Here is a 12,963-nt window from a genome sequence, read left to right on the forward strand (position 1 = left end):
ATAAAATTAAAGAGTGGTGTTGGAGTCATATTTTTCATTAGTAATATTGACTGTGTAAGAAAGTAATTTTTAAATTAGATTACGATTAGATTTTTTTACTGTAAATTATTTTTTAAGTCAACTTATTAATTTAATGTCAATAAAATTTATGAGAATTAATATATATATATATATATATATATAAATTAATATAACAATTTATTTATTAAGATAATTTTCGTGCGACGCACGGGTTACCACTAGTTATATATATAAATAAATAAGTAACACTTGATAATATCCCATTCAATTGTTCTACGGGACTCTTTCAGTTTAAAAAAAAAATATCTATGTTTAAATCTCAATTGAAATCTAATCCAATAAATGCAATTATATTTTATTTAAAGTAATAAAATATGTTGAAATCTCAATGGAAATCTAATCCAATAAATGCAATTATATTTTATTTAAAGTAATAAAATGTCATAATGATTCTTTATTTTCATTTTTATGAGAGCAAATGAATACTGTTTCTCCAAATAAATAAAACACATGTTAACATTTTTCATATACAGTTGTTTTAATTTTTTTTTTCTTTCATTATATACATTTTCAATATATTTTAAACGATGTGTGTGTTACGGGTTAACGTTATGTATTAATTCTAAAATTTGATCTGACACATTACTTTATGTATTTATATTTTTTGGACGGATTAACTAATAACTCAAGTCAAAATAAAAAAACTAATAACCCATTTTGCCAGAAATTTCTCATATAGATATAAAGAATTTCCATAAAAAGTCAATTCCTATATTTACAGCACAGAATCTAAAAACAACGAATAAAAAAAAAAAAAAGCAAAAGAATCATAAATATAAAGATTCAACCTTAAGAATCGGCTTATTTTTCTCTTATTTCCCACGTTGCCGTGATTTGGTGGTAAATTCAATCTTGCTCACATAAGAAAAGAAACAAAATAAAAAAAAATAAAAAATAAAAATAAAAACCATAAAATGAGATAAATAAGGAAGGGTGTAATAATTTGTAGCATAATTATAGTAGAATTGTAATTGTAACAGTTGTCTTATTACATTTGTCTGTATAAAAAGGTTGAGACAAAGAAGAGACATTCTTGTGTGAGAACAAAGAGAGAGAAAGAGAGAGAAGAGAGAGAGGAAACACCCAACCCAAAAACAAATTTGGTTCCTTTTTGTTGGAGGACATCCCTGTTTCAATGGCAGGGGTCATTGAAGATACATTCCCTGCTAAGGACCATGACTCTAAACTTTCCATTGCAGGTTTTTCATTTCTTCTAAAAAAATTTCTTTTATTTGTATTTTTATCATTCTATATACAATATAATATGATTTATTATTATTTTATCATATGTTCATACATACATTGTCTTATTATTTTTTTTATTAACTTCACTTTCACATGGCTTTTCAAGGATTAAATGCAAGTTTATAGTAATACGTTACTCTATGTTAACAATGAAATATATGCAAAAAAACATGTATATGTATTTAGTCTAAATTTGAATGAAATACATTTAGGTGGTGTTTTTTATTTTTTAAAACTTGTTAATTTTATCTTGATGAGAAGTACATTATTGGTAGGGAGAAAAGATAAAAATGTTGGTTAATGAAAATAATATTTTTAGAATTTTATTGGTTTTAAAAATTTAGACAATTGTTCACTTCAGAAGAATCTCTAATCTCGATAGCAATTGTGTGGTTGGTATATACATGTCAGTCAAAGGTTTGATATGTAAAAACATTTGTTAAAATATGTTAACCCCTTAAATAAATCTCAGTACCTCGAGAGATATCTAAAACTAAGAATAATGATTGTTGTTGATATTGTTATATGTTTGTGGTAATCTAAAGGTAGAAAATGTTATGATGCAGATGAAGAGACAGAGGTGGATGATTCACCAATTGAGCAGGTCAGGTTAACAGTTCCAATAACTGATGACCCTACACAACCAGCACTGACATTTAGGACATGGGTTATTGGTTTGGCATCCTGTGTTATTCTTTCCTTTGTGAACCAATTTTTTGGGTACAGAACCAACCCTTTATTTGTCTCATCTGTCTCAGCACAGATTGTTTCACTTCCAATTGGTAAACTAATGGCTGCAACACTTCCAAAAACACAATATAAAGTCCCTTTCACTAAATGGTTTTTCTCATTGAATCCTGGACCATTCAATATGAAGGAACATGCCCTTATTACAATCTTTGCTAGTGCTGGATCTAGTGGTGTTTATGCCATTAACATTATTACTATTGTTAAGGCTTTCTATCACAGACAGATCAATCCAGTGGCTGCTTTTTTGCTAGCAATGTCAACCCAGGTGAACAATTTTCCATTTTTTTTCTTCAATTTAGTATAAATAACCAAAACTTATGATAATTAAAAAAATGTGATTTTTTTATTTTTTGAATTTTTAGATGCTTGGTTATGGATGGGCTGGAATTTTCAGAAAATTCCTTGTGGACTCTCCTTACATGTGGTGGCCTTCAAATCTTGTCCAAGTGTCTCTATTCAGGTATTTCTTTTTTTTTTCTATCATATTATTTTCTTTGATGTGAATTGAAAATATAAGTTTAATAAGCATACTCTATCAATGTAAACAGTTTTACATTGATATTCAACACAAACGGTTGATTTAGTAATTACTATATGATGGCAGTTACAATCGTATGGTACAAAAATAAGTCTAATGTTTTTATTAGCTATCAATGTAAAATTGATTTACACCGATCTTAAAAAATATTTAAAGCTAATTAACAAAAACATTTAATTTGGAAATATTGTTTTAAGTTTTTGAGGAATAATAGTGATGATAGTGTTACTAAACAAGTAAAGAAAATTAGGACTTTCAAAGGAAGAGTGAATGAAAATGCTGTAAATTTATTATTTTTTTGTTAATTGTATAACTAGTGTGAAGTATCAGTTCAACTTAGACCAATGTAGTTTTTGTGTATATTTACTATTTAGGATTATGATGCAACTAAATTTGGTTTCTTTTCTAATGTATAAATGAATGATTCTTGAATGAACCAGGGCATTTCATGAAAAAGAAAAGAGGCCTAGAGGAGGAAACACTAGGCTGCAATTCTTTTTCCTGGTCTTTGTGGCTAGCTTTGCTTATTACATCATTCCAGGCTACTTTTTCCAGGCAATATCAACCATATCTATTGGTTGCTTGATTTGGAAAAACTCAGTCACTGCTCAGCAGATTAGTTCAGGCATGAAGGGTCTTGGTATTGGTTCAATTTCATTTGACTGGAACACAGTTGCTGGTTTCTTAGGAAGTCCTTTGCCAGTTCCTGGTTTTGCCATCATCAACATTTTGGTTGGATTTGTGTTGTTTATTTATGTTGTTGTTCCCATTTCATATTGGAACAACTTTTATGAGGCCAAAAAGTTTCCCCTCATCAGTTCTCACACATTTGATTCCACTGGTGCAACATATAATGTTAGTAGGATTCTTAATGATGCAACCTTTGAGATTGATATGGATGCTTATAACAAATACAGTAAACTCTACCTTAGTATTACATTTGCATTTGACTATGGATTGAGCTTTGCAACTCTGACTGCAACCATCTCACATGTTATGCTCTTCCACGGAAAGTATGTTTCCTTATTATATTCCTTAAATAATATGTGATTACTATTCATTGATGCAACTTTTATAATAAACTGTCAAATCTAACTATGTATTCTGGTGACTGTCAATTTGAAAGAATGATTATTCAGCTGTGGAGGAAGACAACAACCGCACTAAAAGAACAAGCCGGAGACGTGCATACAAGAATTATGAAGAGAAACTATGAACAAGTACCTGAGTGGTGGTTCATGACCATTTTGTTTTTAATGGTTATTATGGCTTTGATGTGTTGTGAAGGATTTGGCAAGCAGCTCCAACTTCCATGGTGGGGAGTATTGCTTTCTTTAACAATTGCATTGGTTTTCACTTTGCCAATTGGTGTAATTCAAGCAACAACAAATCAGGTGAATTTTTATAGTCCAACACAAACAGAAAAAAGAACATTTTGTGCATTGTGAGGTTGTCTTTTTCTAACAGAAAGTTACTACTTGTTGTTGTGCAGCAAGCTGGACTCAATGTGATCACAGAGTTGATCATTGGGTACCTATACCCTGGAAAGCCTCTTGCTAATGTTGCCTTCAAGACTTATGGATACATCAGCATGTCACAGGCACTTGGTTTTCTTAGTGACTTCAAATTGGGACACTACATGAAAATTCCTCCAAAAGCTATGTTCCTAGTACAGGTAAGAATGTAATAATGGATGCATAGTTTGCCAAATATCTAACTCGAAAGCAATACAACATATCTATTGGGTATGGCTCATGGTTTATTGATAAATGTAATTCAAAGCCACCCGTGGTACTGTTCTTTATTTTTTCACTTTTCTTATCTGTTTTCTTTTGAACTTGGGTTGCTGTTCTAACAATATCTTATCTAACTTGTGGCAATTTATTTGTTTTTTCAGTTGGTAGGAACTTTGGTTGCTTCAAGTGTCTACTTCAGCACAGCATGGTGGCTTCTCACTACTATTCCAAACATATGTGATGAAACAATGTTGCCAGAGGGTAGTCCATGGACTTGCCCTGGTGATGATGTGTTTTACAATGCTTCAATCATATGGGGAGTTGTAGGACCACAAAGAATGTTTACCAAGGATGGCATATACCCTGGAATGAATTGGTTTTTCCTCATCGGTCTACTTGCTCCTGTTCCGGTCTGGCTGCTAGCTCGCAAGTACCCGAACCACAAGTGGATTGAACTCATCAACATGCCACTTATCATTGCAGGTGCCAATGGTCTCCCACCAGCTAGATCAGTGAATTACATTACATGGGGAATTGTTGGAATCTTCTTCAATTTCTATATTTACAAAAACTTCAAGTCATGGTGGGCTAGACACACTTACATTCTATCAGCTGCTTTGGATGCTGGAGTTGCTTTCATGGGTGTGTTGCTCTATTTTGCACTCCAAACTTATGATGTCTTTGGTCCAGCTTGGTGGGGTCTTGATGCAGATGATCACTGCCCCTTGGCTAAATGTCCTACAGCTCCTGGTGTCATTGCCAGTGGGTGCCCTGTCTATTGAAATCCATAATGGCATTCTGTCACGTCCTCATTGGTCATGAAAAATGTTCAAAGTCTCAAGATGAATTAATACATGTTGTCAATCGCGGAAAATAGTTGGTTGTTGAAATTCTGCTATGCAACACTTAAGTACTATAGTACTGCAATAGTAGTTGTTTGACGACACTTAATAATAAATAGCTTATGATGTCATAGTAGCGATTTGCTCAAAGTCTCCTATTTTGTAGGGCTATAACCGCCATTTGATAATATTGTATTAACATGGTTTCTATTTTGTACTTTCTCTTTGCCAATTGTATAATACATTAGAATGTTGAACAAGCTGTACAGATTGTTTTAATAAACCATGTTTTTTATTCTTTCTATCCAATTAAATTTGCAACCATTAGTTTTGGTACAGAAAGCAATCGGTTTGAACCAATTCACAGCAGCCACAAACATAATGGCTGGAAGTTGAACATTCTCATAACCATAAATGATAAATCTAAGAAGACTTCAAAGTTAGTGCATTGACGATGTAACTTTACAATGTCATTCAATTTGTATTACAGTTTTTAAACCAAAAATAGTTATCTAATTATTTGCTGTTGTGGCGAATTATGATTAGATAATAATGTAAAACTGTTTTACACTTTGAGTGCATTATCTATAGTAAAAATATTTTTTTGCAAACACTTCAAAAAAAAATTAATTGGCTATTCTCATTCATTTGTATCCAAATTCCAACCAAACTCAACTTTTTTTTGTACAACTTTTTCAAAAAAAACCTTTCGTATAAAAAGTATTTCCTATCTAAACAATCACTTTACCAACCCTATTCAAACTTGAATGGTTCATATTGTTCATAGACTATGTGAAAGTGACATTATTTAGGAATCTTTTTCATAATTGCCTCTAATAAAAAAATAAGAATTGCTTTGTTTTTTACCTTATTGCCTACTATGTGATCACGTTTCTCACTTCCTTTGTTTGTTATAAGTTATAACCTAGGTTTATTTCTCTTGCAAAATATAAGTCTTAAAAAATCACACATTACAACCATAAAGGATGAACCAAGATAATAGATGACATGACTATATTGTTTCTTCAAATAACAATGTCTACATAAAGGAGGGAGAAAAAAAAGAATTGGCTCTGCAACCAAAATCCTTTGTGGAAGGAAAACTCGGAAAAATGTTAAATTCGGGTGGGTGATAAATATTCTGCTTATACATTTGATAAAGTTACTGAAGTCAAAATCTATTCCTTGGTTGTTCGTCGTGAGAATCCTTCGGCATAATGCGCTGCATGAACATCATCCACTTGCTAAGTAAACTCGATTAAAATGGATACAATAAGGGCCACGATCAGTTGAAGAGCCCTGGGTTTAGCCAATCCCTGAAAACAAAATTGAATAATATAGTCATATCGATTTTGTGAAGTCAATTATAACAGCAGATATAAAAATACAGGAGAAGAAAGAGAGGCGACGGGGCAAAAGAACCTACTTGCTTATGTCATCAAGATGATCATCAAAATCTACAATGTCATTCCATTTCTCAGATGAAATATAATCCAATAAGATCAAATTTGCTGATGGCTCTTTGAGAGAAAATCGGCTGTTTGCATCGGACTGAACCAACTTCCAGTTCTTAGATGCATCCCTAACATACAGCTAAATCATAAGAAAAAGGTAATCTTTGTTAATGCAACCAACAAAAAGATGGTTCTACATCATATGGTAAAAGCCATACTTATATAATAACATGTAGTTAACGAAATTTTATATTATCAACAAATAAAAAAGAAAGGAAGAAGTGATTTCTCGATGCACCATGAATCATATTTCATAGCAAGAACCAAATGCCACAAAATCTTTGTAATAGTACAAATGTTGGATGAAACCTTCGAGTTGCAACATGTTACAACAAATAACCCATACATCAAGATGCAAGCCCCCACCCCCCGATATCCATCTAAGCTGTTAGATACAGCAATTTTGTCTAATGTTACTGGAACAAACCCATAACCAAGATGCAAAACCAAAGAAAAATACAAAGTGCTTGTTGTTGAATGCAAAAGGAGACTACAGAAGATACACATATATTCTAATGGATTCAAAGGTTTCCATGATGCTATTAAAAGAAAGGGTTTTTTAGTCCGTGCAGTATTATATCCTTCAAGGATTTCTAGATATTTGATGATTCCAATCCAAATAAAACTGACCCCCAAATTCTATTCTCATCCATCCCGAATTCTACATTTTATGTGAAAACAAAATGTTGAGAACACAAATAGCTTCTCGATATGTATATCTAAACATAAGTAGTTCATCGAATTTAAGTTTGAAAACAGTAAGTGCTTCTTAAGTTAGTTTCCCAAATGTTCCCTTGATTAAACACTATATAGAGAAGCCCAAATAAAATTCATAAAGCAGAGTTGATACGAATGCAATTTCGAATACTAATAACATCACTAACCTGCATTACAGCACTGCCACCCTTGCTCTTTTTCAAAGCTTCAAGCTTTTTGTTATCTAACTGCAAAGAATCGAAAAATGAACAAAAAGTCGATACAAACAAAAACAACAGAATTCAAAACAAGATCAACACAAAAGTCACAACACATACCAATAGAATGGCAGCTTGAGGAAAGTAACGACAGATATGGTCACCAATATTCTTGGCCACACCACCAAGCTCAAATTCATCAGACCTCTCATTAGCGTGAAAATAACCAACTATGTTCAACCCTTTAGCAGAAAAGTATTCCTCTATCTATCTCACAAACAAACAATATCAATCACACAAAAAAAATCAGAAAAAAAATGGAGAATCCAAATTAAACAAAAATTTAATTAAGTGAAAAGAAATAAAGATCAACCCAGTTGATTAAATTGTATGTTATTTAAGAAATCATAAGTCTTTATAATTTAACAGATAAAAATTTGGGGATAGAATTGAATGAGAAAAAAAAATTATATAAACCCTAAAAGAGAGAGAAGGACCAGAATGAGAGAGATCTCCAATTGAGGAAGAAGAGGGATTTGAGAGTGGAAGAGAGGGACGGCATCGACGATCTCGACGGTGTCGTTGGAAGAGGAGATGCGGCCGATCAAGACGCCGTTGACGGCGGAGGTGGGGTGTTTGAGGGAGTGGAGAACGAGTTTGATGTAAGCGTTTTGTGCAACCTCGTATTTCAAATCGCTGCTTCCCATGTTTCTGTTGATGTTGATTTCGCCACACGCAGGTTGTTGTTCAGTTTCTTATGTTGTGTGTTTTGTGGACTTCGATGTTGGTGTTCTTCACTTGTGCACTGGTTGTAACTACGTCGTATTATCATAAAATCAATGAGATTCATATCACAAATCATGAATGTTTTTAGACTTACATTTTAGTCCTTCTACCTTTTTTTAATGGAATTTAGTCCTACTATAAACAGATCTAAACAGAAACAAGGACAGAAAAATAAAGCTTAATTGCAGTTTTGCTCCCTCTATTTTAGTTGAATTGCGAAAGTAATCTCCATTTTGTTTTTCCTCGTTTTTGGTCCCAAACAGAATTTTAGTCCAAAACTTAATGAAATTTCATTTTTTAAAGTTGTACTACACTATTTATGGTCATATATTTCAGGTACAATTCTTGCAAATGAGATCTTGAAACATGGTGTGGCTTAAATAAATGCAAAAAAAATAAAATTTCATCAAGTTTTGGACCAAAGTTCTGTTTGAGGGACCAAAACTGGGGAGAAACAAAATGGGAGAACTACTTTCACGATTTAGCTAAAATAGGGGGGACTAAAACTGCAATTAAACCAAAAAATAAAGAAGTATCGGGTTCATGGAACTTGTTCGAGTTATTCGTTCCGTCACAAAATACATTAAAGATAAGAGATTATTTTTTATAATAATTTTACCTTATTATTGATTTCAATGCAATGACTTGATTTAGAGTTTGAAAAAATTTCCTTTTTAAAAAAAATCATTTCTTCTCTCTACAACTACATATTCAATTTTTTTAAATCCTTTTATTCCTGATTAATATTATTATTATCAATTTTGTTGGACATTAGAGAGGCTAAGAGAACTGTTTGTTACTCAAAACAAATTTCCTCAAGTAATTTTGACAGATAGAGATCTTACGCTAATAAATGCAGTTGGTATTGTATTTCCACATGATGTTAATTTGATTTGTCAATTTCATATCAACAAAAAAGTTAGAGCAAAATGCAAGCAATATGTCTTAATGATAGACAATAGTTAGTATTGAATATGTGGAAAGACATTATGTATTGCAATGATGAAAAGGAGTATATCATGCGCTTGCACATGTTTGAGCAATCATGTGTCGATAATAAAGTATTTGTTGACTATGTGAAATAAACTTGGTTGACTCCTCGTAAATAAATGTTTGTTGAAGTATGGACAAATCGAGTGATGCATTTGGAGAACACAACGACTAACAGGTATGTCATGTGACTCTAAAACTTTGATTTTGTAATTTTATTATATATTGTTGAATTGTTCAGTAGTAACAATTTATATGTCATGTGACTATTTTCATGCGCAACAATTTTCAGTGATGGTCGCTCTTGTATACAAAAAAAATATATGACATAAAAATTAAATATAGAACAAAACTAATTATTAATTTGAATATTTTTGATGTATTATAAATAATAATTAATTTAACATATCTGACCAAACCACAGTCTAGCTGAAACATGATAACGGTATTGTGTAAGGACGGACAAATCATATGGTCCTCCAAGATATTGTGTGAGCTCACCAGGTCTCTGAGCTCCATCATGCCCTTCTTCCATATGTTACCCTTCATGAGCAAGTGTAGCCTCCTCATGCTCATGTACCTCCTCCTCATGGGCTATAGGAGGCTTCTCATGCCGATGAATAGTCATATATGGGATAAATCGATGATCATGCTCTCCATCATCATCATCTTCAATTATCATATGTCCTTTTCTCCTTGAAGCAGTCGGTCGGATCCTCTCTGGATGATGTAGAAGTATCAGCGTCATGTGAAATTCGTATAATTTTGTCGTTTCTTACTCGTGCGCCCATTGAAAAATTGAAAAAAAAATCACAATTGGCTATAAAATCATAATTAATTAAAATAAAAAAATAATAATATAACTTACGAATAACTTGAGGTCCAAGATTTTTAGCAACTACCGCAAATGTTAAACCAAGTTTTCCATAAGAGGCTTCTGTACCAGAGAAGTTGAAAAAAGATTTCTAGAAGTAGCTTGTGTACCAGAAAACTTGAAAAAAGATTTTCAGAGTATATTTTGTGTACCGAAAATATTGGAAACAAGTTATTCGAAAAAAAAAAAAACTAACTTTTTTTTTTTCTCGAAAATGTTGAAAGGTGATATGGTAAATTTTTGGAATTTTATTATTCAAACAAAGGTAAATAAGTAATTTACTTGTTTATTTGGGGTATAGGTATAATTAGGGGGTATGGGATAAAATTTTCGACTTTAAAATGAAATATAAACAAAAAATTGATGTTTTCTTTTTTCATTTTGATAATAGTATCTCTAAAATATTATTAATTTAATATTTTAATTTTTAATAATTTAATTTATTAAATATGGAGGATAATTTAGACGGGTTAATTTTCATTGTTATTGTATAAATTAAATGTGGTCATCTATTTTTTTTTAATTTCAGATAAATGTTTTGTTGTTGGCTCAAGTATTACTCCCAAATAAAATCAAAAGGATTTAAGCATATTATGAAATCTTGAAACAAGCACTCGATTTGAGAAAAAAGAAATAGCAAATAATGGATAAAACAGTAATATGTAACAAAAGAAAAGCTGTCATATTAAAATATCTTTGATAAAATTAACAGTTAAACTAAGTAGTAAATATAAACTGATAAAAAGAATTAAGGCAGTAAACATAAAAATAAAATAAAAATGATGCATTATGATCCTATTTGATGTAACATATCAAACAATTTATAAATTTGTGAAAATAATCACAAACTATTGAGAAAAAACCCGTAACAAACAACCATGTTACATTGATATATAAGTTTATAGACAATAAATGTTAGGGGATTATTCAAAATATATTTAAATTTTTTTAATAGTTGGATTAATGTTACAAATTTAAATAATTCAATGTATCGTTAGATCAAGTGATTGCAATGCTTGTATCTAAAGCATTTTTTAAGTTATCAAATGTTATAAACTTTTTCAATAATTGTTTTCTTTCACCAATTGATACGAGTTTTTCTACAAATAGAGAACACTTTAGAGATAGAAAACAAAACACAAATTTTTATATTACGTGAGTCAAAATAATGTCAAAAATATTTATAAATCATTTATTTTTTTATCAGGTACACGAGAGTAAATGAAACAAATTTATTTTGTAAATTATCATTGATATATATATTTGATGTGAATGTGCGATTTACTATAAGGATTCCAAAATATTCAGAAAGAGATTCGTTGATTAATCCGTTTGCATTGAATATATATAGATTGGTAGGGTAAACCGAATCTAAAACTTGGTGTAAACACAAGTTTTAAATTTTATTTGTGCAACTTTTATTATCATTAGTTTCATCTTCTTCTTATTCAATATTTGCCTCATATCCCAACAATAAATATCCTCTGATGCTATAAGTTTGTAAGGAAAAAAAAAATGTTGTAAGCTCATAAATTTAATATCGCATAATAAACTCAACTATTTGAGAGTCAAAAATTCTCATTAAAGCTAATTACACAAAAATTATTAAAGATAAAAATATACATTGAGGTATTTAAGTTTAACTCAACTCCACGTAGATTATTTAAGTTTATTTTATTTAAATCTTATCCTTTAAGTAAAATTATATTTGCATGTTATTATTTATCTTAATTTCGACAATTAGCTTAATTGAAAACTTATGATAATTTGAAACTCAATTAAATGCTGCAACAATATGTGTTTCATATTAATTTTTTAAAAATATTCATAAAAACTTATAAATTATTTATATTTCTTGATTTTATCCACAAAACAATCTCCTTGACTTTCTTCACATGTTAAATAGTTTGAAAATTGAACTTATTACGATGTTTTAATTAGATTTTAACATTTAATTACAATAATTCAAGAAAAATTTTAAACTTAAAGAACTGAATACATAATTTAATATACCATTAAGCTAATGACACAAATAAATGTAATTCAAATTACTGAATTGAAAAAAAAAAAACTTATAAGACTTTGGTGAAAATTAAGCTAAATTTAAAAGACTAAAGGTATATTGTGCCAATATTAAAACTAAACCTACTTTTAATTAAAAGTATTAAATACAACAATAAAAAAAAATTAAAATATTTACACTATATATAATAGAAATAGATAGTTTTGTTAAAAAAAAAAAAGAAATACATAGTTTTGATTATATTTTTCCTGCCAATATACCATTTCTCTAAGCTGCTTCTTTTATAATTTTATCCTTTTTAATTTAATTAAATAACAAATATTTCAAAATTATCAATACTTTGTATAAAATGGTACTAAATTTTGACTTACACTTTTTCTTTTCCTTTCAATATTGTCATTCATTTCAATTATTTTATTTACAATTTTAATGTTTTTCATAAATAAAATAATAATTATTTTTAAATAATCACATTAAATTTTATAATTTTAGTAAAGAAAACCAGATAGATAAAAACACATACCTTAAATAAAGTATTAATAAACTTCAACTAATTAAAAACGAATTGTTTAAAAAAATTTCATTTAAATTTTGATTAAATAAATATTGTTCAAATTTTATTTATCTTATCTTATACTCAAAATATAGATTATTAAGACTCATTCTTCTA

At 29.9% G+C, this 12,963-nt stretch overlaps 2 protein-coding genes across 4 annotated transcripts; one reads left to right on the plus strand and one right to left on the minus strand.

Annotated features, from left to right (window-relative positions):
* The first annotated feature begins 1,095 nt into the window (after window positions 1–1,095).
* Window positions 1,096–5,490, plus strand: LOC101489256 (oligopeptide transporter 1-like). Of its 3 annotated transcripts, none has more exons than XM_004491466.4 (7): window positions 1,096–1,280; window positions 1,893–2,341; window positions 2,439–2,536; window positions 3,055–3,627; window positions 3,741–4,008; window positions 4,107–4,289; window positions 4,512–5,490. In XM_004491466.4, the coding sequence occupies exons 1-7, from the start codon at window positions 1,217–1,219 to the stop codon at window positions 5,130–5,132; spliced, it is 2,256 nt and encodes a 751-aa protein (XP_004491523.1). In that variant the 5' UTR covers window positions 1,096–1,216; the 3' UTR covers window positions 5,133–5,490. The 3 variants fall into 3 exon arrangements, with proteins under 3 accessions (XP_004491523.1, XP_027188006.1, XP_027188005.1); XM_027332205.2 differs by lacking the exon at window positions 1,096–1,280 and adding an exon at window positions 1,614–1,743; XM_027332204.2 differs by lacking the exon at window positions 1,096–1,280 and adding an exon at window positions 1,622–1,752.
* A 689-nt stretch (window positions 5,491–6,179) lies between these two features.
* Window positions 6,180–8,487, minus strand: LOC101489579 (ER membrane protein complex subunit 8/9 homolog). The gene is made up of 5 exons (XM_004491467.3): window positions 8,118–8,487; window positions 7,741–7,887; window positions 7,591–7,650; window positions 6,619–6,785; window positions 6,180–6,508 (listed from the first exon to the last, which is right to left on the minus strand). The coding sequence occupies exons 1-5, from the start codon at window positions 8,325–8,327 to the stop codon at window positions 6,478–6,480; spliced, it is 615 nt and encodes a 204-aa protein (XP_004491524.1). The 5' UTR covers window positions 8,328–8,487; the 3' UTR covers window positions 6,180–6,477.
* Window positions 8,488–12,963: the final 4,476 nt, after the last annotated feature.

This window comes from Cicer arietinum, chromosome 2 (assembly GCF_000331145.2).
Source record: "Cicer arietinum cultivar CDC Frontier isolate Library 1 chromosome 2, Cicar.CDCFrontier_v2.0, whole genome shotgun sequence".
Lineage (NCBI taxonomy): Eukaryota > Viridiplantae > Streptophyta > Magnoliopsida > Fabales > Fabaceae > Cicer > Cicer arietinum.

Bases quoted from the DNA above. Each gene is read 5' to 3' on its own strand.
- LOC101489579 (XM_004491467.3), bottom strand. From the start codon at position 8,327: ATGGGAAGCAGCGATTTGAAATACGAGGTTGCACAAAACGCTTACATC. The intron at 7,651-7,740 runs GTATGTGTTGTG...GATTCTTTGCAG, and splicing joins CTCAAGCTGCCATTCTATTG to TTAGATAACAAAAAGCTTGA. The intron at 6,786-7,590 runs GTTAGTGATGTT...CTTATGATTTAG, and splicing joins GTGGCAGTGCTGTAATGCAG to CTGTATGTTAGGGATGCATC.
- LOC101489256 (XM_004491466.4), top strand. From the start codon at position 1,217: ATGGCAGGGGTCATTGAAGATACATTCCCTGCTAAGGACCATGACTCT. The intron at 1,281-1,892 runs GTTTTTCATTTC...GTTATGATGCAG, and splicing joins CTCTAAACTTTCCATTGCAG to ATGAAGAGACAGAGGTGGAT. The intron at 4,290-4,511 runs GTAAGAATGTAA...TTGTTTTTTCAG, and splicing joins AAGCTATGTTCCTAGTACAG to TTGGTAGGAACTTTGGTTGC.